General features: G+C 51.2%; 10 protein-coding genes and 1 non-coding gene across 11 annotated transcripts; 5 read left to right on the top strand and 6 right to left on the bottom strand.

The window, feature by feature from the left end:
* Window positions 1-3,726: 3,726 nt before the first annotated feature.
* On the top strand, window positions 3,727-4,142 carry P170DRAFT_174933 (uncharacterized protein). Its single transcript, XM_024842632.1, has one exon. The coding sequence runs from the start codon at window positions 3,865-3,867 to the stop codon at window positions 4,096-4,098; it is 234 nt and encodes a 77-aa protein (XP_024704398.1). The 5' UTR covers window positions 3,727-3,864; the 3' UTR covers window positions 4,099-4,142.
* Window positions 4,143-5,002, bottom strand: P170DRAFT_174934 (uncharacterized protein). The gene has a single exon (XM_024842633.1). It carries the CDS (start codon window positions 4,792-4,794, stop codon window positions 4,186-4,188), a length of 609 nt encoding a protein of 202 aa, XP_024704397.1. The 5' UTR covers window positions 4,795-5,002; the 3' UTR covers window positions 4,143-4,185.
* A 655-nt stretch (window positions 5,003-5,657) lies between these two features.
* On the bottom strand, window positions 5,658-6,560 carry P170DRAFT_174835 (uncharacterized protein). The gene is made up of 3 exons (XM_024842629.1): window positions 6,482-6,560; window positions 6,357-6,427; window positions 5,658-6,288 (listed from the first exon to the last, which is right to left on the bottom strand). Exons 2-3 carry the CDS (start codon window positions 6,414-6,416, stop codon window positions 5,848-5,850), a joined length of 501 nt encoding a protein of 166 aa, XP_024704396.1. The 5' UTR covers window positions 6,417-6,427; window positions 6,482-6,560; the 3' UTR covers window positions 5,658-5,847.
* Window positions 6,561-6,753: 193 nt separating this feature from the next.
* P170DRAFT_174875 (uncharacterized protein) lies at window positions 6,754-7,812 on the bottom strand. Its single transcript, XM_024842630.1, has 2 exons — window positions 7,098-7,812; window positions 6,754-7,015 (listed from the first exon to the last, which is right to left on the bottom strand). The coding sequence occupies exon 1, from the start codon at window positions 7,658-7,660 to the stop codon at window positions 7,112-7,114; it is 549 nt and encodes a 182-aa protein (XP_024704395.1). The 5' UTR covers window positions 7,661-7,812; the 3' UTR covers window positions 6,754-7,015; window positions 7,098-7,111.
* A 1,225-nt stretch (window positions 7,813-9,037) lies between these two features.
* On the top strand, window positions 9,038-10,578 carry P170DRAFT_408075 (putative dehydrogenase). The gene is made up of 3 exons (XM_024846712.1): window positions 9,038-9,320; window positions 9,380-9,873; window positions 9,946-10,578. The coding sequence occupies exons 1-3, from the start codon at window positions 9,065-9,067 to the stop codon at window positions 10,510-10,512; spliced, it is 1,317 nt and encodes a 438-aa protein (XP_024704394.1). The 5' UTR covers window positions 9,038-9,064; the 3' UTR covers window positions 10,513-10,578.
* A 1,774-nt stretch (window positions 10,579-12,352) lies between these two features.
* On the top strand, window positions 12,353-13,135 carry P170DRAFT_509722 (uncharacterized protein; the record flags this gene model as incomplete). The annotated part of the gene is made up of 2 exons (XM_024854703.1): window positions 12,353-12,451; window positions 12,530-13,135. The coding sequence occupies 2 exons, from the start codon at window positions 12,353-12,355 to the stop codon at window positions 13,133-13,135; spliced, it is 705 nt and encodes a 234-aa protein (XP_024704393.1).
* A 189-nt stretch (window positions 13,136-13,324) lies between these two features.
* P170DRAFT_436740 (class II fructose-bisphosphate aldolase) lies at window positions 13,325-14,483 on the top strand. The gene has a single exon (XM_024849211.1). It carries the CDS (start codon window positions 13,502-13,504, stop codon window positions 14,357-14,359), a length of 858 nt encoding a protein of 285 aa, XP_024704392.1. The 5' UTR covers window positions 13,325-13,501; the 3' UTR covers window positions 14,360-14,483.
* A 321-nt stretch (window positions 14,484-14,804) lies between these two features.
* On the bottom strand, window positions 14,805-14,876 carry P170DRAFT_t102. Its single transcript has one exon. It is a non-coding gene; the product is annotated as a tRNA-Ala (tRNA).
* A 204-nt stretch (window positions 14,877-15,080) lies between these two features.
* Window positions 15,081-16,679, bottom strand: sdh2 (succinate dehydrogenase iron-sulfur protein subunit SDH2). The gene is made up of 3 exons (XM_024849210.1): window positions 15,886-16,679; window positions 15,679-15,830; window positions 15,081-15,613 (listed from the first exon to the last, which is right to left on the bottom strand). Exons 1-3 carry the CDS (start codon window positions 16,298-16,300, stop codon window positions 15,290-15,292), a joined length of 891 nt encoding a protein of 296 aa, XP_024704391.1. The 5' UTR covers window positions 16,301-16,679; the 3' UTR covers window positions 15,081-15,289.
* Window positions 16,680-17,546: 867 nt separating this feature from the next.
* P170DRAFT_383689 (polysaccharide lyase family 1 protein) lies at window positions 17,547-19,171 on the bottom strand (the record flags this gene model as incomplete). Its single annotated transcript, XM_024845651.1, has 6 exons — window positions 17,547-18,050; window positions 18,100-18,333; window positions 18,382-18,478; window positions 18,529-18,654; window positions 18,703-18,846; window positions 18,969-19,171. The coding sequence occupies 6 exons, from the start codon at window positions 19,169-19,171 to the stop codon at window positions 17,712-17,714; spliced, it is 1,143 nt and encodes a 380-aa protein (XP_024704390.1). The 3' UTR covers window positions 17,547-17,711.
* Window positions 19,172-21,935: 2,764 nt separating this feature from the next.
* Window positions 21,936-22,857, top strand: P170DRAFT_494775 (uncharacterized protein; the record flags this gene model as incomplete). Its single annotated transcript, XM_024854075.1, has 2 exons — window positions 21,936-22,803; window positions 22,850-22,857. 2 exons carry the CDS (start codon window positions 21,936-21,938, stop codon window positions 22,855-22,857), a joined length of 876 nt encoding a protein of 291 aa, XP_024704389.1.
* Between the last annotated feature and the right edge of the window lie 139 nt (window positions 22,858-22,996).

Below are 22,996 nucleotides of genomic sequence, written 5' to 3'. Positions count from 1 at the left end.
ACCCTCACTCATCAAACCAGATCCACTTCTCACGATCCCCTTCAACTTAACTAACATAGATAAGTATGATAAAAGCCCATAGATGACCACCCTTCCTTACAGAACCAGTGGTCCCTAGCTCGCACAGACCCGAAGTCCTTGGTCATTTTGTGTTCTGGCCGTTCAATATTCCGCCTTCCAGAGAAGTTTCTTGCATAAATTAATCCAGTCTTTCCAGTCTTTCCAGCCTCTCATCCAGCATCGCCTTAACACACGTGGCTGGACTTGATAGCCCGAACGCCAACCTCGTGGGCTATTCTCTGACCGGTCTCCGTTGAACAGATGGTCTGTGGAGACATTCATTCCGGGTCTGATCCCTCCTGTTCCATTCTTTTCACAGCCCAAGAGCCAGGCACGCCTGATCTCAGCCAAGCATTTCTCTCACACAGACGGCGTAACCTGGTATCCCCATCGTCGCTCATCTCTTCATGCTGGTGTGTTCCGTTCAAGAGCACAGCCTAACGAAGACATCAATGTTCTGCTTCCTTTCTTTTGCCGTCTGTCTTTCTTCATGGTTTTCCTGTTTGTGGCTTTCTTAGTCGTCTCGCCATCGAACATGGCGGTCATCGCATTTAGTCAATCATGTAGAAATAAACTGGGCTCCTAACGCATGAGCTCCGGGCTCATAACCTATCCCGACGATCAGCCGATGCCGGTATAAGTTTGCATGACTTAGGAAGTGGGTAATCTGCAACAGCTCGGGTATATAAACGATATCAAAAGCGACCGCATACAAGCCCCGCGCGACTATGATGACAAAGGTGACATTCCAGTGGATAGCGCATCGTGTCAATACGCAGAATGGACCAAGCAGACCAGGCGAATGGCCAAGGAAGGCAGGCAGCAGGCAGGCAGGCACTGTACTGGATACCGTTGTATCACTGACAAATCCGTACGGGTTTTCGTCGTCGGTATGAAACGCGCGGGATATAGTTCAGGAAGTAGCTGATCCGCAGCAGATCAGGTCTCCGAACGATAACCAGAGAAACTCCCAGTAGTCCACATGCGACTGCGATGACAAACATGGGCTGGCATTTCGCCGACCACAGATGACCAGTCGCAGGTGTTGCATTCCAGCACAGAACCGAATTGGCAGTGTGTCGAGACATGAGAGCTGGCATCGAGCCAATGGAAAAGACGTTTGATTCATATGCAGAATCCGTCACGCAGGAAATTCAAATGCGCAAAGCAAGCAGGCATTTTACCGGTAAACGTCGCTTGATTGACACTTTCCGTAAGGGGTTTCGTTGTCGGAATGAGGCCAAGTCCCAATACCTCCTCGAAGGATAAGGGTCATCCAGATACCGTGTGAGATGAGGGAAGGGTCCATGATTCCTATCTGCTCTCGGCTTCTGGTTCTGATACTCATGGAAAGACAGTGACAGACGGAATGGGATCAAATCGAATGGGACCGTGGAAACCGGACCTCGGGTTCATTTCGGGAGTTAGTGACCACCTCATGTGCCAAAATGAGGTTGATTCTTGCATCATCGAGGTTGTAGCAGTTTGTTTCATGTGTAATTGACCAACGAGTCGGATAGCCTTGCGACACTCAACATAGCGTCAGAGATCAATGCGTCTAGAGATGCAAAGCCCAGGCATCCAATAAGCCTGGACAGATTACATGACGATCCATTGAGAATGTCTGGAATCATATGTCTGTAATCATGGGCACTCCAATGCCTGCTAGGCTCTGTTTTGAAGTTGGAAATCTTATCGGTGGTTGGGTTTCATAGCTCTGGATGAATTTTGGCTATATGGTCAGGTCAAGGTCCTTTGTAAACGATCGTCAAACATGTTGCTTTTTGGGTACATCGGTATCGATGCAGATGTGGCGCATGATGTCACGATTTCTCCAGTTCCTTGGATCATGAATCTTTCGGCACTGATATTTTGCGTTTCAGAACTTGAATGCGAACACAAATATCGCTAACTCGGTCGTGCCCCAGTGACTTCATCCTTGGGTAGTCGGCTTTGTATATAGGCTGAGCTGCCAAACGACAGGACGTGACGAGCATGAGATAATGTGAGTATGCTAGGGTGGAAGAACAAAGCAAGTATATGGCGAAAGAGCTGGTGAGTTGCTCTGCATCGCTCGTAGAAGTCACCGAGCTACTTGCCCTTCTCTCGGTCTTCTACGTCCCCCGTCAAGTGTCCTTGGTTGTGGTATTCCGGGCTTCAGGTTCATGTCTGAACGACCTTGCAGCTATCCACAGTTGGGATTTTCCATGTCTCGGCAGAGGTACATCGCAGCGCAGGATAAGTCGCCGCAGGACGTAGATAGCATCAGCGGGATTGAAAATTCGGCTGTGAAAGAATTGTTGGATGCCGTGTTGCTTTCGACGGAAAAAGCAAACGCTTCGAGATGTCTCGGTACAATTGTCGGAAGTAGAAAGACAGCCCAGAGTAGCCCGTATTGCTCAGGTTGGAGTACCTCTCAACAATGAGGATACAGTCTCCTGCTTGAAAGTCTGTTATGGCCACTGCAAGGAAAGTGGATTCAGACAGATCAGTCGTCTCGCCAATGGAACCCAGACAACACTCCGGGCTCTGATTCGCCATAGTGCATCAACTAGAGCGGAACACACATCGAGCAAAGCAGAGTGAAAGAGCCGCCCACAAAAATTCTCTATTCTGACTCGAATTCTCGCTTTTCAGACAACCCGAGCGATGCAACGCGAGCCCGTCCGAGACCTCGACACGCTGTTGGATGAGCAACACCAAAGAAAGTCTCAGTACAGACAAAGCCGCCCGTAAGAGAATGGTATTGGGTTTGCGATAGATGACGTGTTCTTTTCGGGAGAGATACATATCCACGGGGTATCTGTATTATATCGCCGCAGCGCTAGCAGCAAATCTGTCATGACCGTCATGCACGAGATCATCTGCAACCTGAAGCATGAATAAGAGGCTCTCGCCCTCTATCGTGGGTATAACGGTGTGAATAATTAACGGTGCCTGTTCCAAGAAAGGGATCTGTCAAGTGGAAGAGCCGCAACGGGGAAAGGTGGATTAGGGAATGCGGCAGGCATCACAGGTTCCGTGAGTGGAAATTAGCGCCAGATGGTTGACTCTCAGGTTGTCGTTGCAAAGTCTCATTGAGTATGAGATCGAAGCCTGGCTAAATGATCAAAAGCAGGAGATGCAAAGGAGTAGGAGTGGCGCCTTTCAGTGCTCGTGGAGCCATATTTAACGGACAAACAGACCAATGTCGCTGCTCTGCCGTCAGGCTATGCTTTCAAACAACGGAGTAATATAGACGAGCAGTTGGGACGCTGGGACCTGTGACTAGCGGGATAAGGTCTGTTGTAGAGGAAATAGGGTATGTCGGCGAACTTTCTGTCGCTGGGACTGAGGAATCTGCGTAACGTCCTCTGCAGTGTAGAGACCATCGTGGCTGCGGAAGGCATATCCATTATGTAGGCACCAGGATCGCTGGGAACCGGAGGAGTGGCCTCGTACTCCTCACCGATAGGAGGCTTCAGAAGATTTTGAAAATATTCATGACGAGCTGGTCGGCGGATATTTGGATGAAATAGCCTTCGCATCTCATCGTTCCGGTCGATATATTCAAACTGCCGGTTGGATGCCTACGTCGGGGGAATGACTTGACTGCGGCTTCCTTTCGCGGTTCTTCGGCTGAGAGAATGGCATGTATGGCCATTCATAGAGGGATGATACATTGCGGAATCAACATGTGAATTCTTCAACCTCGTTAATGTAATAGCTGGTGAAATCCGTGAGATTCGCGAGCAGAGCCAAGGTATCGGACAGCGAATTCGCCGACCAGCCAGTGGGGAATTTATTGATGACTTCGAACGACCCATGGTGTTCATCGTGTCCTTAATCCCATCTGTTCACGCTGCGCGCTGTGGAATCTGGTATTTCGAAATCGGTGCTGGTGTCAACGCAATTGTATGGCATTCAGTGTCCGAAGATATGCTGTTAGTTGGATATATTCTCATGCTTTTCAGACAAGATATCAGCTCTCACGGCTGTATGGTGTTTCCAGCTGCGTGTTTAGCCATGTCAACATCTGCGATCACAGACTATGACTGATTGCCTGACAGGACAGACAGGATGACAGAACCACACCGCTCATAGTGTTCTGGGGCGTTCTTCCATTGTCTGACTGTATGCCGAAGCTCATATGTCAGCCGGGTGTTCCTTCAGCCATTTCATGGTTGCAAAATATACAGAGCAATGAGCAGTTAAATTGATTATTGCCTGCGCATATGGCTCATAGCCCCCCAACCAGTAGTACCTTTCAGCCCTATGGCCATGCATGACCAGCTCGCTTTTGCGGAGTACAAGTGCATGTGCTGCTCTCCAGGAGCAACAAGACAACCTATTAAGAGGTCTGAGGTGTGTTTGTTCCAGGTGGACAGGCTTGACAACGCCCTGTAGAAATTCAGGACTTGGGTTCCCATTGGTGATATGTGGGTCCAGTGGACTTGGCTTTAGATTGCGTGCAAGCTTGCCAACAAGAACGGAGGATATAATACCAGCGTCTGAGCAATAAGAACATCGAGGACGTATTCTTGGCTGGTGAGTTTGATTTGCCGAGAACACATCATTGATAGGAAGATTCTGCGCCAGGCGTGTGTGAGCTGTCAGGCTGAAAGGAGGCCTTGAGGATCTCCAGCCAACCCGGACCTCAATCCACTCTTTCATTTTCGAGATATAGGCACACGGGAGCATCGCAGGATTTCTGGTACAGCATAGCCATTGGTCGTTTTGTCTTTCGAAAAGCATTGAATCGTGCTGCTCAGCGACGTATTTTGGTTTCCCGCCAATCTGGCGCGTGTGTTTTTGACCGCGTCACCCAGAGCTTACAAACACGCGAGCTAAGATTATGACAGCCTATCGATTTCGGTAACCTTCATTTCTCTCATCACAATCAAGAAAGCAAGCCTATATCTGGTTCCAGTGTAGCTAGCCGAGATCGCCAGAGCCACGGGTGACGGAAAGAAGCTTCCAGGACAACCAGGGCCCTGGCGTTTGATATTCGACCCATGGCTAGAGACGACTCCGATGAGAAGACATCTGGCCTCGTGCACCGGCGGCAGCAAAGAGTCAGCAGGACGATCGGGACTCTGGACCGCTGATTTCGCACCGTCTAGCCCAGCAGACTAAGTCCTTTTGATCGTCCAGCACCGTGTGCTAAGCCATGTTCCCCTGGATGAGATTATTCGGCAGAATGAATGGTAGACCGGATATGGATTGCTTTTACCCAGTCTTCTCTAGACTAGGTCATCCTCGGTTTCAGATATTCATCGATTTCAAACATGTCGTGTTTTGGAGCATGATACCCTGGATGAGGACGACCGTACTAGTCGAAAGCCCGGGCTTGAAGTCGATAGTCGGTGAATTTCATGCCGACTGTTCTTTCCCGTCCCATGGTAATGTTCGGGATTGTTCGCGATGAAATAGGACCCAATAGCAGAGCCAGGTTTATAGTAAGAAGCAAAATAGGGGTCGTCTCTCAATTCGGCGAGTGACGCCATGTTGACAGGACGATGGGCAATTGGAGGTGAAAGAAAGACGACGATGAATAGAATGAAGACGAGAACAGACGATGTTCGAGACAAAGCCCAGTGTCATTGAAACCTTCGATTTCTCATATCAAGACATTCGGGTAATCGCAGGGCCACGATCCTGCGACGCGTTTATAGTCGGTGACCAAAGGGACGGATGAGAATAGTCTCGCCGCGCAGACCGCCGTGACTATTCAAACCCATAATAGTATCCTTCGGTTCTAATTTCCTTTTCGTACGCAGCTAACCGCCTTCGTCATCACTACCAATATCAATGACCTCGTTCGACCTGTGTGGTGAAGGATTCGAGCAGCGACCACGAGTGCCGAGGTGGATAACGCAGCGGATGCTTCGGATGATTCCCAGAGCGCTGCTGTCGGCGATGAACAGTCTTCAAATACCAATAGAGCCGGATGCACTTGACCAGAGGGCTTGATCTCCACTTCTGCAGCGCCTTGTCCTTATTGGCGCGATCAAACTTGGCTTCGCTCATGTTCTCGAGGAACGCAGTCGCTGTCCCCTTGGATGGACCTTCCCTGGGTTGAAGCGAATCACGATGTCGCCTTTCGAAAAGCTCTGCAGTTGAATCTCGCCTTGCTGAAACCAGACCTCCGCGCTCAGGTTGAAAGCATTGTATGTATGTTCGAAGTGTATGGGTTTCTGTCTCCCATTGTTGTGGCGAGAAGTTTCCATGGAGCCTAATGGCGGATAGCTGATGGATTTGGGAGGATTAGCAGGGATCCAAATCGGTTGCATGGGGTTTTTTGGGGTGCAGCTTGCATGGCAAAATCGACAATAGAAGCAGTTCGCGCGAGGTAAGGATGGTGATTGGGATAGCATTTACGGATCGCCTGAGCACGTTAGAGCGGCTGCCGAACACAGGAACAGGGCTTCTGGGAACTAACGAGATAAACAATAACCGCCATTGTCGGATATTGCGACAGGATTACCAACTTGCGCGGGTTGCCGCTTTCAGGTTCGATACCCAGGCCAGTAATGATCTTCTGAACCTCGCGCCAACGCGATAAACCAACGAGCATCATACTGTTCAGCTCGATGCCGGGGTTTGAAGCGTCATGGGGGATTATTCTGCCACGCCGTAGTTTCAGTCAGCCGCATAAACGCCTCCGGGTCTGCTGGGGACGACGTACAGGGCGTCGCGGATAGGAACCAGTACGCCAGCACCATTTCAACACGGCTAAATGCTTGCTGGAGAGGTGTTTGACACAGAGAACATTGTGTGATCGAAATCCCGCGGCAGCTCATAATTGCACTTTGCCGTTGCTGACAGATCGTGGCTCTAGCATGTTGCGCGAGAAAAGGGGCGACTGAGCCTCCCAACACAGCATTTCCCAGCGTGAACCTCCATTCTAGGATCACATCGTCCAATGTCCACGAAATGAACTCCTCGATTCTCCAGTGGTGGTGCCGAAATCAACCTATCGGGCAATCCGAGAATGAATGAATGTGTTAGAAGGCTGTGGTCCTGAATATTAGATTTACTGATCTCGCGATATGTACCACACGACGCTCGGTCACTTGGATCCATTGGCAATCAGCTTTGTGGGCATTGAGAGTTCGACTTCATATGCCGTCGGTCTCAATCTCTGACCCAAGACTGCCTGTCTGAGACAAACCTTCCACGCATCTTCGGCGTCTAATGTACGCCTCAGGAAAACTGGGTAGGGCAAGATTTCGCTCCACTGATATTGAACAGGCGTCGGAGACCGGGTTCTTTCCTGATATATTCGGGTCGGTCGTTGGTAATTCATCTTGACGCCTATCACTCTGTCCACTTTCAAGCCTATGCATGCCGATGCACTTCCAGAGATACAAAAGCACATCGGAGGCTTGGGGAACTGACGACCCCAGGACAAAGAGTCGATGAATTGGACTTCCTCTCTCCGGTTCATTGAGCAACCAGGCCGACATAAATCAATCGGGTCGATGGTGCCATTGAGTGGGTCTAGCTTGTACCGTCTGCAATGCGTGTCCTGGATATATTCGCACAGGTGTTTAAGGTAGCTGATCTTTGGACAACCCTTCTTTTGATGCAGTCCTTTCCAATGACCGATAATATACATGGCAGCATGTGCTCGCCTTGTGGCAACTTCAGACTGTTCAGGTTGCCCGTAAAGCCGATGTGAGGCCCCCAAGCGTCAAACCATCCGATGCTGCCTCTCGAACATACCACCCGAATGGCCGGCTAGGACCAATTGGATCATCAATCACACAGACGCAACTCGCGCCGCGATACCGTAATGATGCCTTGCGCTAGAGTCGGGATCGGTTTGCCTCATTCATGGCTCTGGCTACAGGGCGGTAGTTGTCCCGGCGGCACAGAACGCTTGAACAGGACAAGGTCTGTTGTCGATAACCACATACCGGATTACAAACCCCATGTCGCTCCTGGGGTGTTTATACATCCGCGTCCGATAATGCAGGTCGTCTGTTGTACGTGGAGGCAGACTGTGGGTCCCGGAGCAATCGAGTGTGTGCAGATTGCGTCCTGGGACTCCCTGGCACAGGCTTCAGACAGCGGAGTTGATTGTCCGGACGGGCTCTGGAATGCAGACCCCGCGTTGTCCCATGGATAAGTTCGGTTCATCGTCGAGATTCAAATGCGAGTGTTGGTCCTTGCGACCGTTTGGAAACTCTTGCTGCCGGGACTCTGGCGTGGTGTTAGTAGTGCATGATGAAAGGGTCCTGTGACGTACGCAATGTATGTAGCATGACATACTGATTATGTCCACCTCTTCATTCTCCACTGATATTCTGGTATCAATGTATTCAGTCAGCTCTATTCGTGGCATGGAAAGTCAGGATGAAAACTCAAATTCCCAAGGTGGTTCGCAATATGTATGAGCTTTCTGCGTCGCCAACTTAGGTTTGCAGAGGAGCAACTAAGACTTTCTCGAGATCCGTACAAAACTGCAGTTTGAGGAGAAAGCTACTATGTTGATTCTGGCTGCAATATTCAATGTTGTATGCCTGTGAACAACGAATCCAGGAGCTGTGTTGTCTAGTTGAACAGGGTCTTGGAACGAGGCTATTGGGCAAAGCCTCCTATTAACGTCGGATGGAACATGGACTCCAATTAAAGGCGAAGGGCATTGCCTTTCAAAGTCAAACTGGACAGTGCCCAAGGCAACTTCGGATGAAGACAAGTAGGTGAGATCAATGAAGAATGAAGAATTCTATATAGAGAGAATGGGGAGATATAGTATATACGAAATAGGTACGAAAACAAAGGAAACGGCGAAGGCACAGGAAAAAGAAGAAACATCCAAAACAGGCCCTCGACGAGTGTATTTAAGTTGATCGTCATCCGGAGTAGATGCCAGGGCAGATCCCAGATCGGAGCACCTCCGAGGCATCCCACTCTCGGACTTCTCGGCGATCCTCCAAGGCTTCCTATATTAACCGCCATCGCAACCCCAACGCTGCCAAAGTAACACAAACACAAACCACACAATAACAAGATCAAAATGTCAAAGCCCGCCATTGGATTCGTCGGCCTTGGAGCCATGGGCTTCGGCATGGCCACCCACCTCGTCTCGCAAGGCTACGCCGTCCACGGATTCGACGTCTTCCCGGCCTCTGTGCAACGCTTCCAAACGGCCGGAGGCATCCCCGCCGCGTCGCTGCAGGAGTCCGCTGAGGGGAAGTCGTTCTACGTCTGTATGGTTGCCTCCGCGCCGCAAGTGCAGTCCGTTCTGTTTGCCGATGATGGCATTGTGCAGCGTAAGACCTCGCCAATCATCCTCCCTTCTACGGAGTACCAACTGACAGCCCAACAACAGACCTCCCTCAGAACGCCACTCTCCTGCTCTGCTCCACCGTCGCTGCATCCTACGCCCAATCCGTCGCCGCGGAGCTCCAGACCCGCGGCCGGTCGGATATCCACTTCATCGACTGTCCCGTCTCGGGTGGCGCCAAACGCGCCGCCGACGGAACCCTCTCCATCATGGCCGGGGGGTCGGACGAGGCGCTCCAGAGCGGTCGAGACCTTCTCCAGACTCTCTCCGCCGAGAGCAAACTCTACCTGGTCCCGGGGGGCGTGGGTGCCGGCAGCAACATGAAGATGGTGCATCAGATCCTCGCAGCCATTCACATCCTCGGCGCCAGCGAGGCCCAAGGTCTCGCGGCCCATCTGGGCCTGGAGGCCCGCGATACAGCCAGTCGGATCATGTCGTCCGAGGCTTGGACATGGATGCATGAGAACCGGTTTCCGCGGATGGTCGACGAAGACTGGAACCCGGGTGCTAGTGCGCTGACCATTATCCTGAAGGATGTCGTACGTTGCCCTCCGTCTGACCTCGTTTGAAATGACAACACATCACACTAACCAATGACCTGCGGCATCTAGGGCATCATCACCTCGCAAGCCCGCCAGCACAACTTCCCCACGCCTCTCTGCTCCACCGCCGAACAAACATACCTCGCCGCCTTGTTACACGGCTACCGCCCCAAAGACGACTCCGCCATGGTGCGCCAATACTACGCCTCGCCCATTGCTGACGTGCAGGCCACCGGGCAACCGCAAACGACCGAATCCCTGCAACTCGTACTTGACCTTATGCTGGGCATCAACCTGGTCGCGGCCGCAGAAGCCGTCTCCCTCGCGCGATACCTAAACGTCGACATGGCGCAGTTCTACCGATTGGTCAGCGACGCTGCGGGCGCCAGCAAAGTGTTTGTCGGCCGCGGATTGGAGATGATCGAGGGGAAGATCGGGGCCCAGGCACCCGGGGGGTCGCAGACAGTGGACGAGGCTATTGGCAGGCTGGAGAATGTGGTGCAGAAGGCGAGGGATCTGTACGTGCCGCTGCATTTGGCGAATGCGGCGTTGAACATGTTGCTGGTGGCGAAGAGGGCTGGGTTTGGGGGCGAGGCCAGTACGAGTGTGATTAGGGCTTATGGGTATGAGGGTTAATTTGTTCTTTTGGATTTGATTTTGCGATGTATCGATGAGATTGATGAGAATGCATTTTACTGATCCTTTACTTCTGGTGTTTTCTCTGGTTAGACCTTCTCTGCCTCAGACTGAAAATAGTAACGGCTCGATGGAGTGAAGAAATACGGGTCTTTGAAACGCTGCGGAACTGGGTTATTTCTTCCTTGCTTAGCGGAGCTTGTATCTACGCCTCTATTCGCCAAAGACTATCATCCTGACAATGCGCTGCCTTGATTCCTTCGTTGGGAGTCCCGACACGGCGACATGCATGACATGCTGTGGCATCTGGAAACAATTCCGTCTGGTCTGAATCTTCCGGAGGACGGATAGCTGCATGTATGCTGGTATCCTTGAAGCGGTGATCCAATGGATTTGCCTTCCCTCTTGGTTGCGAATCAAAAACATCATCCCCTTCATCGCCTCCTTTCCTAAATATCCCTCTCCATCCCTACGACATCATTCTGGAGCTCTGCAACGCCAGGAGGTTGGTTCACACGGTGCTTGTTTCTGAGAAAGTGGGGAGGAGAGAGCAGGTGCTGGGCTTTACATTGATTGTTGGATTTTCTCAGTACTAGGGCTATGCGGGTGTGTTTGGGATGGGAATTGCCAGGTGACTTTGTATTGTTTTTTGTCTCTGCTTGCTCTAGGGCTGTATCTATGCGGTCTTGGAAGAGTAGAATGCTAGGCAGCTCATGTTATTTCTGTACCGTAATCGTTTCCTCGATGGCATCGCTAGAGTCCTCTACACTCATCTCCTCGAGTATGTGTCTGTCATGGTGGTTTTGATTGCAGAAAATAGATTCTTTCTTATCTCCGTACTGTTATAGCTCGTGTGACTTTATTTTTCTAATTGACCTAAGACTTTCCGGCTTTGATAAATGGTCTCGCTGATCTAGTACGCTTTTCTATCCATAATAGCGATGATGTCATCGTCTGGGATGAGGTAGGGGAGAACACACGTAGTCTGGGGAGTATACGATTCATCGAGCTCTCCTTGGAGCAGGGAACCTAGCCTTAATGCTGTCATTTAACGAGGAGCTGCGCTCGATAAAAAGCGACGCAAGATCTGCTGGAATATAATCATGTCAGTAGTCTTTTACTGTTCGTTTTCGGCAATCCAAGAGCTCAATCGGACGTAACGTAGAACTCATAGCATCATGCAAGAATCATCTTGCCCATTCTGGAGCATTATGCATAACTCAGTGTCACAAAAATGCATAAATATTAATTGAGATAGTAATCTCAAGCTGATGTCAACGGCTTGCCGAATGACCAAATCTACGTACACGCAAGGGGTAACAACGCACTTGCATCCGTCTATGTATTTCCAGGATCACTTGCGCATTCCAGGTTTGTCCAAGGTAATTATTCCGAGTAAATTCGATCTCAACATACCTTACAGATAGAGAAGGTATTCCGTTCCTCTCATATCTCGTCAGATCGCTTTCTGTATGTAAAGTCCGGCACATCTATCTTTCCAATCTTGCATGTCGTCAGACTGTCGGTCACTTCTAAATCGTTGCGCCTGCAGATTCCAGTTCCCTATTCCAAGCTACGTACATACTCTATGCCTTACATATGTCTGTGTTTCCCGTTTCGCTGAGATTTGCTCATCTATGCTGGCATTTACTGGATACACAAGGTGCGTGAAGTGACGTATTCAGTTAGTAGGCTGTGGGAGAATTGATGCGATATTAGCTACAGTGTCGTTTTTCCCTCTTTATTAAGATCGATTTTGAATGGGCTATTCATCTGATGTATTCTATCAGATCGCTCCAGCTCACGATAGCAGACTCACGGGCCCAGACATAAACAAATAATGACCGACTCCAAAGTCCTCAACCACCTCCTGGCCAAACTGACCGACGATCTCGCAGCAAAAGGAACACCAACTGCATCCATCACTCGACTTCAAGAAGTATGTGCTTTTCTCCATTTCTATCCCTCCCTCTTCTCCATAGCCCTTCAACTAACACTAATTTAACCATCTATTCAGTGCATAAAATCCACCATCCACTCCCTTCCAACAGAAAACCCCCTCCTCAAAACCGCCCAACAAACCCTCCGTCGCCCTCCCACCCCCCATGAGTCCGGCGACTTAACGCTCCTCTCCTGGCTTGTTGAGATCTTCCACACTTCGTTCCGTCTCGAGTATGATGTTATGTCTTCGTCGTTACCGTCATCTGAGACTCAGGGTGAGACTGAACCTCGGACTGAGAAGCAACAGCGCCAACTCTGGCATCATCGCCCCGACGTCGGTCTCACAGCGATCAACGACGCGTGTCTGCTGCGAACATCGGTGATGATTCTTCTTCGGAAAGAGATGCGTGAGCATCCGGCCTATCTTACCTTTTTGGATCTGTTCAGGGAGGCGAGGTATCGGATGGAGGTTGATGTTTTGAGGGGGGCTGTTAGTGCTAATACTGGGACTGCCAGCTCTAGTGCTGGGGTGGGGACAGGGAAAGAGGGATATAAGCTTCACCTCGAAGGAGAGAAGAAGAAACTAGAGATGGGTATAGCGACCGGGGATGGGGCGTTCTGTAGGGATTCTTTGCCGGTTGCGTTGGCGTTGGAGTATACGAGTTTTGCTGATATGCAGTGAGGGGTGGAGCGGGGGTTCTGTTTTCCGGAGGCTTCCATTTCAAAGGGGTTCGGAATAAACTAGAAAGCCCGGTCAGCTATTATAACGCTGCACAGTATCCCGAAAACCCTCCAGATTGTAGATCCATCTCCGCTCAATGAGTTGTTTACCCCGGATCCTGACTGACGTCAATCGGAACAACTCCGACTCGGCCAACCCGCCGATCGCAGACCCTCCGTCCATAATCCATCTATCAAAGCCCAGAAGAGGGGAACAAACCTGAATATATAACCCTGCACCACCTAACTCCCTCACTCCCTCTCTCACCAACCTCTCCTCCTCCCAAAAACCACCCCCTACCAAAACAACCCCGACATACCCACCAAAATGCCCATCACCAACCGCGCCACCACCCTCCTCGACCACGCCGCCTCCCACCACTACGGCATCCCCGCGATGTGCTGCTACAACGTGGAAGGAATCCTGGCGACCGTCCGCGCCGCCGAAGACAAGCGCTCCCCGGCCATGATCCTCCTCTTCCCGTGGGCGGTGACCTACGCGTCGGGGCTCCTGGTGCACGCCGCGGCCGAAGCCGCACGCAACGCCACCGTCCCGATAACCGTACACATGGACCACGCGCAGACACCCGAGATGATCCGGCGCGCGGCCGACCTGGGCGGCTTCGACAGCATCATGGTGGACATGTCGCACTACGAGAAGGCGGAGAACCTGGCGCTGACGCGCGAGCTGGTGCGCTACTGCAATGAGCGCGGGATCGCGACGGAGGCCGAGCCCGGGCGGATCGAGGGCGGGGAGGACGGGGTGGCGGACACGGCGGAGCTGGAGGGGCTGTTGACGACGAGGGAGGAGAGTAGGGAGTTTGTTGCGACGGGGATCGATTGGTTGGCGCCGGCGTTTGGGAATGTGCATGGGGAGTATGGGCCGCGGGGGATCCAGTTGGAGTATGAACGGTTGAGGGGGATATTTGGGGAGGTGGGGAAGGAGGTGAGGCTGGTGTTGCATGGGGCGGATCCGTTCACGGAGGAGATTTTTGCGAAGTGCATTGAGTGTGGAGTGTCGAAGGTGAATATCAATAAGGTGTTGAATAATGAGTATGTGAGGGTGCAGAGGGAGAAGGCGGGGAGGGTGCCGCTGACGGCGCTGTTGGAGGAGGCGACGGATGAGATGCAGAAGGCGGTGGAGAGGTGTATGGATATGTTGAAGTCGTCGGGGAGGTATCCTTGATTTTGTGTTCTTTTGTGGTTTGTGGTGGTGGGCGCATGAGTATGGTTGTTGTGGTGAGAATTGGATGACCTTAGGGGAATTGTATATAAATGGTCTGAATAAGATGCACTTAAGACATATTCATGCGTATTATGGAGTACTATACAGCGGAATATTCCATTGCTAAGAAATAAGTACGAGAGCATTGGTGCAGAGAATAGAATAAACTCCATAGTAATCTAGTGTTGTAAATATATATCACCGAAACAACCAACAGCAGCAAGATCTGCCTACGTTAAGCAAAGGAATCAAAAATCAAGAAATACCAGCTACTTATGAAGCTGGAAACAGCTGGAAAAAATGAAGAAAAGAAAAAAAAAAGAAGAAAAAAAGAAAGAAGAAGTAGGAAGACAAAACAGCCTGTCTACAGCGGAAGCAAAAATAGAAAGAGAAAAAAGGAAACCAATGGAGTTGAAGGGAATCGAACCCCTGACCTTTCGTATGCAAAACGAACATTATACCACTAAACCACAACCCCAATTGAGATGTCATCTGGTTGTCACTAGGGATTGTTAACACAATGAATGAAAAGTACTCAGTGAATGCGAATATCAGCATCAATCAAACGGTTCTCATTCGCTTGCAAGTGGGTATGCTGTCATTCACACCAAGTCTTCCAGCTATTCACCTATTCACCTACAACTCTACCAGAACTTCGTATACAATATTATCTTAGGAAATAGTCTTATATGAATATTCACAATTTACACCTAATGAAACATCCGACATGAAAACCCCACAGTCCGAGGGAATAGGACGCAAAGAAAAGCTAGATAGCGACCAAAACATCAAAAAATAAGTAAAAAAAAGGAGAATGAAAAAAAGAAAAGAAGGATGCAAAGAATATCACAAAATATAAACACAAGTCTTTTTTCCCTTTTCTACCCCATCTTAGTGAGCGGCCATCATCTTCTTAATCTCCGCAATCGCCCGGGCCGGGTTCAGACCCTTGGGGCAGGTTCGCGAGCAGTTGAGAATGGTGTGGCATCGGTACACGCTCATGCTGTTGTCCAGCGCGGCCTTGCGCTCGGCGGTCTTCTCGTCACGCGAATCGGCCAGCCAGCGGTAGGACTGCAGCAGGATGGCGGGGCCCAGGTACTCCTCGCTGTTCCACCAGTACGAGGGGCAGGAGGTCGAGCAGCAGGCGCAGAGGATACATTCGTAGAGACCGTCCAGCTTCTTGCGGTCCTCGGGACTTTGGCGGTGCTCCAGGCCCTGGATGTTGTTAATATTCGTCCGTTCGCCACACAGCCTAGGGGCGAAGTAAGGGGCCGACTTACGTCCTCGGTCTTGGTCTCACGCTGCAGGTACGGCTTGATGGACTTGTACTGCTTGTAGAAATACGTCAGGTCGGGAACCAGGTCCTTGACGACGTAGGTGTGAGGCAGCGGGTAGATGCGAGACTCCTTCCCCGTGTCGGTCGGGATACGGCCTGTTTTCATTAGCGCCACCGTTCTGTCGCCACCAGTCATTCGGGATTCACATACACAAGCAAGCCAGGGTGTTGACACCGTCAATGTTCATCGCACAGCTACCGCAGATACCCTCTCGGCAAGACCTCCGGAAAGTCAGGGTGGGGTCCATCTCGTTCTTTATCCGGATGAGCGCGTCGAGCATCATGGGCCCGGTCTTGTTCAGATCCAGCTGGTAGGACTGCATGGACGGCTTCTCGGTGGGCTTGTCGGGGTTCCAGCGGTAGATGTGGAACTTCTTGACGCGAGGGCTCTCGGACATGTTGGGATCCTGGTCGGTCGAGGTCTTGGTCTCGGGAACGGTCTTGCTGCTGGCATAGCCGGCCTGGGCGACGGGGTCGACGGTCGCGTAGGAGCGAGCGAAGACGGAGGGGCGGAACAGAGGCCGCGAGGATGCGACGAGGCGCGAGGTCGAGCGAAGAGCGGCCATGGTGGCTTTTGTGGATCGAAAAGGCTGGCGCAGGAAATCAAGGGTCGGAAAGGGAGAGAGTAATTCGGGGCGGGTAAGAGCCGCAAGAAAGAGAGAAGCAGGAGAGGAGAGTGGAGTGGAGGAGCAGACGCCGGAATGGAGAGGGGACAAAAGGCAGCCAGCCAGCGGCAATTGAGGCAGAGAGATGAAGGTCCAAAGGGGAGGCGACGATGTGTTTTGTCGCTTTGGGAGCTGCCAGTCTCTGCCTGAGGGTTACCTCGGGTTTGCCGGCCACGCGGATGACTCAGCCGCCGCCGGCCAATCACGCGCGGGCTAATTGCAAGCGTCGGGGATACACGGCGACTCGGTCGATGGCTTAAACATTCTCCCTGCCGGTGGGTAGGATATCTGCACTTCCTGCATTATTCTTTTAACTTATAATCCTTCGATCCTCCATGCAATCTGTGTAATCTCTGCACTCTCTGCACTCACCCTCTTCCTTCCTTACTCCAACCCAGGCATTACATCATGACTCGGTCAGGCCTGCCTCCCAAAGGGGCAACGGAACCGAGTATCCGATCCGTTGCCGTCATGTGAAGCCTTCCGCCTGAGGCATCCGGTCGGCAAAAAGGCATTCCACTGCGCTAGCCTATTCGGGTGTTGATGCCTTGTGGCCTGAATTGCCGAATTGGACAAAAAAATGGATCTGATCCGAATCCGGTGGTTCATCAACAACCCCTGTCTGTAGCGGATTCTAGCATTGTTTATCTCATGATTTCACAGCACCGTCTCGCCCAATTCTAACTGTATTCACCCTCTGAGATCATAAAACCCCATGAAACAAACCCGAGACGCGGGGACCTGAACCGAATGTAGCCCCGACAGTGGACCTCCATCTAGACCTACGGAGCACAGCTGCAAACCTTATTCCACCAGATCGTGTGAACAGTTACCTAAGAAGTTGAAGGCCCTGGGCTAGAAGGATCGATGGGGATTCAGGATTTGCGACCGTTTCGGGACGTTTCGTAAGGTGAACGACTGCCTTGACAATTCTGCACGGTTGACTCTTTCAGGTAGATTAAAGATCGGCAGATCTTGGTCTGTGTTGCGAACATGTCCAGATGATCCTGATCCCAGGGAGGTTTGCAGATCGTTGCTCCTGCAGACTGAAGAGAGTAAGGAGAAAGAGTCAGGCTACGATTTCTCGTGACTGCTAGAGTACTACAAGTCGATTGAAGCAAGATATTAAATGAACCACCCAGGGTTTCATTGAACCAAATTAGACTGATATCCACTAGGAACATATGCAATAGGTACAAGTTATATATAAAAAGAGAGAGTCTCAAACAATCTCACGCATCCATGAAGGACCTGGATCCCGTCCGCCGGGAACGTTCCCCTGAATCGGCCAAAGAAAGCGACCCTGAACCGCTTACAGATGGCCCTGGCCAGCGTTGGAAGTAACGCTGGAGGCAACGTTGCCGTAGGCCTCGGCCGAAGCAATGTTCTTGCCCTTGAAGTTGCTGAGGAAGTCCTCGTCGGCCTGGCTGAAGGTGCCGGAGCTGCCGAATCCGTTGATCTCGCAGGCGCGGCCGAGGTAGGACGAGCAGACGGCGTTGGTGCCGGCGTCGGGGGAGGTGAAGAGGGCGCCGTTGATGGGGTCCTCGGCGACAACGTTGATGTTCTGGAAAACGTTACCCTCGGCAAGGACGTAGCCACCCTCACCGATCTCGAAGGCGTGGCCGGAGTTGTCGTGCCAGTAGTTGTTGACCTAGATGGTGTTAGTGAATTGTAGCAGAAAGGATGAGGATGGGACGTACGGCGTGCAGGATGGTGTTGCCCTGGATCTTGGGGGAACGGCCGGAGGTGTGGTAGATGTAGTTGCCCTTCATGGTGACCATGTCGTTGGAGCCGTCGAGGTAGATGCCCCAGTAGTGGTAACCGTCGCAGGTAGCGGACCAGTCGGACTCGCCGTTGATGAAGGAGTTGGAGATGGTGATACGGTTGTCGGCCTGGGTTCCGAGGACGATGTGCTGGCGACCGATACGGGCAGTCTGTTCTGGTTAAAATCATGGATTGGTGATAGGTGGATGGCAACATACGGTGACGTGGTCGATCCAGACGAGATCGGCGTCGTTGACGGTGATGGCATCACCACCCCAGACGTACTGAGGGTTGATGTCGGTAACAGCGATGTTCCTATACATGATTAGGGATATACACACAAGCAGAACCCATGATATACTCACTGCATAATGATGTTGCTAGCACCGCTGACAACACGCAGACCCTTACCCATGATCACACCTTTGTTTCCTTCACCGATGATGGTCTTGTCGGAGGCGACGGTGATACCGAGCGAACCGGCATTGTCACTGAGGAGAATCAGCAAGAAGTCTGCGATATGAGGCCGGAGAACATACTAGGAGACAGAGACCGAAGGGGCGCTGGACTCGTAGTTGTTGCACCAGTTGTCCTTGTTGATGGCCAGCTGGCAGCCGGAGCCAGTACCCCAGGGGGCACAACCGGTCTCGGAGGTAGTTCCCTCGGTGCCACGGAAGTCGAAGCTATACAAAAGTTAGAGCCGGTAAACAAGGGGATATAGATCTCGCTCGCCGTCAACGCCGAGTCAGACGCAGCATCAACCATGAGCGAGCGAGATGTATCACCGAAGGACTAGGATTCGTACGTCTTGGACAGGACAACGACACGGGGCGAGCTGTCGCCGAGGTATGAGACCAGCTCATCGATCGAGTTGGGATAGACGGGGGTGGCACTTCCACCTCCAGTCACTCCCTTGGCGAATCCCTCAGCGGCGCCGGAGACGCCGATGGCAGCAGCAGTGCTGGCGAATGCAGCAGCCGCCGCGCTGGCAAGCGCAGTGTACTTCATGATGGAGAGAATGACTGAGACAAAAGAAAGGAAATTCAATAAAGGTATCAATTAAAATAAAGAGAGAAAAAAAAGAAAGAATGAATGATTTGGTTGGGAAGAAAAACGCCACAGGAGGGCAGCGAAGTCCGGTCTTTATATGTATAGAATCCCCAGAGAGAGAGAGGAGTAAAAATCCTTGCAAGGCTAGACACCCCCTTCCCCCTGGGAAACAAACATGGAGCCAAACACACCATCACCGCTATCTCATGGTCCAATAATCCGGATTGCAGAATAAATTGGGGTCCGGGAAGATTGCAGTGAAACAAGCCATAGCAGGCGGCGAGAACAGACCAGTGCCCCAGAGTAAAACCGCGCCGTTTCCAGTCCACCGAGACTAGAGGGAGGCCCATTGCCAGGTCCAGCGAGAACTCCGGTGGAGGGGAACAGGCACAACCACGTTTCTCATTGCGGCGTTCACGAACCCGTAGATCCATTCCGTTAATGACGAGGTGGACGGTGGAGTCACTCGGGAGATTTACGGCGTTTCACAAGGGCTGTTAGTTTGAGGCCGGGAATAGTCTTCCCCCGTCCTGATGCTGACGGCTTCACCGTAAAAGCAATTGCTCCGTATTGGCGACTGGCCGGACAACTGCCGAAATTGGAGCGATAATAATATATTATAGTATTATAGGGATGCTGACAGTCCGGATTATTATAGAATTACGGGGTGTGCTCAAGATGCCGCCCTCATGACCTTCCCTATCTTCTCTTGGCGTGTATTTCTTGTCTTAATTTCTCTGTTCATGTTAAATCCTAGCTCCCCTCAGAGTAAAGACTCGACTAAAGGGGTAACCCATACGGTGAACGCGAGAATGAAAACTTTTAACCCTATTTAAGATCGTGGTGAAGTGGACCCCCGCGAGCCAGGAACGGTGATAGTCCGATCCACCGGCCCACCGACTCGGTCTTTGGATATAAAAATCTCAGATCATATCATGCTCCGTTTGCTCCATGCATGCTCCAGTATATGCTCCAGTGCATGCTTCCAGAACATGAAACTACATCCGGCTGATACCTCCGCGGACTTCCGGCCTTTCGTCAGTGAAAATACTCCAAACACTCAGACAAGAATAACCGAGAGAAACGATCAATTACCAATTATCTAGCATTTTAGTCCAGCCCCTACATAGCAGTAATCCTCGGCTTCAAATCTCAAGGTCATCGCATCGCCCAACACGGCAACTTCCCACGAATCTAACCTGTCAAATATCCCGTCTCTAGGCTCTTCCAAGGAAATGACGTTAATTTATTTTAATTGCCACACGACTAGCTCGCAACTAGACTTAAGCTTGCTTGCGAGAAAGCTTATTCAGCGGGCTGCTGTGCCACTGTCTAAGATTGCGCTGCGTGCTGGAGACCGGCGGCGCCATGCGGGGGCCCGGTACGACTGACTTGGGTCCGTCGAGTTAGGCTGCACTCCATAGCTGGAGGTTTGATTGTAGGATAATGCTCAGGGGATAGACTCGTATGGAGTAGTGGCTGTGGCATGATACTGAGACAGTTGAAGTGGCAATGTGGCTTGAGATATACACTGTTGTATGGAGTAGAGGTCGTGGTCAATTTGAGTTCGAATGGATGGGAAGAATTCCCTTTCAACAGCGAAGATAGTTTATTCTACTCCGAAAAAAACCCCTCAATAGGAGAAAACCCGCAAAGAAAAAAAACCTGCACTACCCATCCTCTACGGAGTGCACCTCAACCAACCGCCTTCTAGAACCCCCTCAACTCCTATCGATAGATTAACCTCTCAACCATCATTTTAGCTCTCCTTCCTACTCCGTAAAGTAAGCTCCATGCTATATCCACATGAATGCAGCGCCACGGCCGATTGAATCCCGCAGTCCGACCCCATCCAACATGCCACTGCCGGCATGCCACGGTTAGGCAGGATTAGAGGCTAATTAAACTAGTCGATGTCTCACTTCGAACCCACCCATAATCAAATCTTGCAGCCTTTCCATATTTATACGGAGTATATTAATCGACGACCGTGCGACTCCTGTGCAGCCTCCGAGATTAAAAATCTAATATCGAATCGCGAATGGGCGGATGGAAGCTTCGTTGTGAGGGAATATGGAGCAGCGATGGATGGCTGGGCTCGGGGGTGCTTTCCGAGTGTGATTCATTGGAGTCGAGCATTTGGTGTTGGCTGTCGGGCGGAAGTTCCGAAGGAGAGTGAGAGCTCGGTTTTGAGATCCGGGTTTGAGGCTTTTAATGTCCTCTTGGAAATACTACGACAGGCTGGCTCGTTTTTGCGCGATTTGAAGGGATCAAAGAAGAGAATGCGAAGGAATGGGGAAAGAAGTGGGAAAAGAAAGAAAGAAAGAATCAGACATCCATGCATTTAATGTCAATGATCAAGAAAATTCACCTAAAAACCGCAATCTAGCTGGTCATGGCCAATTCGCTGATGTCATGTTCGTCAGCCACTTCTTTCCAACACAACACGAGGGTGTCAAGGTAGTATCTGTTCCATACACCAAGAGATCCGAGCCAAACGGATTCATCTCCGCGTAAACCTACTTTCAACCACCAATACGGTCATGATGAAGCGAGATCCAGACTTCGACGACTCTGCTCGACTACATCAACGGCCATAAGCCCTCTCCAACGGTCTGTCAAACGGCTCCCTTATCCATTCTTCAAGTCAATCTGAACTTCCATCACCACATCACATCACAGATCAAAACCAACTCCAGAACTAAAAACCAATCCATCCAAAATGCCCTCCAGCGTAACAACCACGCTCCAAAGAGCAAAATCCACCCTCCAAAACCTCCTCCCCGGATCCTCCAAAGCCCATCTCGAAGGCCTTAACCCCGAACCCGAAGCCGCTGCAGCCACCGCAAAAGCTGAAGCCCTCAACGCCTCCAAACACCACAACATCCAACACAGTGATCTCGTACGCCTCCCGCAGGAACTGATCGACATGATCGCAGAGAATCTGCCGCCCCTTGGGCTTGCAGTTCTCGCTATCTCGTGCTGCGCGATGTACCGCAAGCTAAGGACGCGATTGGCAGAGAAGCCGTGCTTCAGAATTCCGAGAAAGTGGGAAGATATACTGGCGATCGAGAATGACGGGGCTCCCTCGCCGTATGAAATTTTGCAGTACCTCGAGAATCAGCGGTGGAAGTACTGTACGCAGTGCTATACGATGCATCCGCGCGGGGAGTTTGCAAGGATCAAGAAGGAATGGCGGAGGACAGGTAAAGAAAAAAAAGAAGAAGAAGAGGGGAAAGAAGAGGACTTGATGCCCTACTGCGAGACTCCCGGGCTGGTGAGCATCTGTCGGGAGTGGTCGATCTCATATCGAGAGGCGAGGCGTCTCGTGAAGCAGATCCGTTCCTGCTATGTGCCCAGAGAATGTGTTCTCGAAGGGCTCAAGCCTGAAGGGGAGGATGCGGTCTGGTCGCCATTTGAGAACTATATCCCATGGAAGGAGTTCCATCTGAAGCAGAAATTGCATGGAGTGACGGAAACCGTACATTTGACCGTAAAGGTTTGCGTTGCGCTTGAGAGAGGAGTGTTGTGCTTCGGGGTGATATGCTATGCCCGGTTATGGCAAATGCCACCAGAACATTGCGGAAGCAGTGAGCTGCAAATATGTCCCCATCAAAATGTATACATCGGATACAGCTGGCTGAACATTAAAAACTCAAAAAAGATGTCACCAACCTTTTGTCGATATTGTTGCCTCAGGCTATGTGAAACGGGAAAGGTTCAAGCGAAAGAAGGAGAGGAGGAATTGATGATCTTCTATAAATGGATTGGGAAGATAAAGGG

This window comes from Aspergillus steynii, assembly GCF_002849105.1.
Source record: "Aspergillus steynii IBT 23096 chromosome Unknown P170scaffold_4, whole genome shotgun sequence".
Lineage (NCBI taxonomy): Eukaryota > Fungi > Ascomycota > Eurotiomycetes > Eurotiales > Aspergillaceae > Aspergillus > Aspergillus steynii.
The sequence above is the reverse complement of the archived record's forward strand: the minus strand, read 5'-3'. Positions and strand labels throughout refer to the sequence as shown.

Coding starts and splice junctions, on each gene's coding strand:
- P170DRAFT_174933 (XM_024842632.1), top strand. CDS start 3,865: ATGGTGTTCATCGTGTCCTTAATCCCATCTGTTCACGCTGCGCGCTGT.
- P170DRAFT_174934 (XM_024842633.1), bottom strand. CDS start 4,794: ATGCTTTTCGAAAGACAAAACGACCAATGGCTATGCTGTACCAGAAAT.
- P170DRAFT_174835 (XM_024842629.1), bottom strand. CDS start 6,416: ATGCTATCCCAATCACCATCCTTACCTCGCGCGAACTGCTTCTATTGT. Junction 6,289..6,356: donor TCTATTGTCGATTTTGCCAT/GCAAGCTGCACC, acceptor CAAATCCATCAG/CTATCCGCCATTAGGCTCCA.
- P170DRAFT_174875 (XM_024842630.1), bottom strand. CDS start 7,660: ATGTATATTATCGGTCATTGGAAAGGACTGCATCAAAAGAAGGGTTGT.
- P170DRAFT_408075 (XM_024846712.1), top strand. CDS start 9,065: ATGTCAAAGCCCGCCATTGGATTCGTCGGCCTTGGAGCCATGGGCTTC. Junction 9,321..9,379: donor CGATGATGGCATTGTGCAGC/GTAAGACCTCGC, acceptor GCCCAACAACAG/ACCTCCCTCAGAACGCCACT. Junction 9,874..9,945: donor CCATTATCCTGAAGGATGTC/GTACGTTGCCCT, acceptor TGCGGCATCTAG/GGCATCATCACCTCGCAAGC.
- P170DRAFT_436740 (XM_024849211.1), top strand. CDS start 13,502: ATGCCCATCACCAACCGCGCCACCACCCTCCTCGACCACGCCGCCTCC.
- sdh2 (XM_024849210.1), bottom strand. CDS start 16,300: ATGGCCGCTCTTCGCTCGACCTCGCGCCTCGTCGCATCCTCGCGGCCT. Junction 15,831..15,885: donor CAACACCCTGGCTTGCTTGT/GTATGTGAATCC, acceptor TAATGAAAACAG/GCCGTATCCCGACCGACACG. Junction 15,614..15,678: donor GTGAGACCAAGACCGAGGAC/GTAAGTCGGCCC, acceptor AACAACATCCAG/GGCCTGGAGCACCGCCAAAG.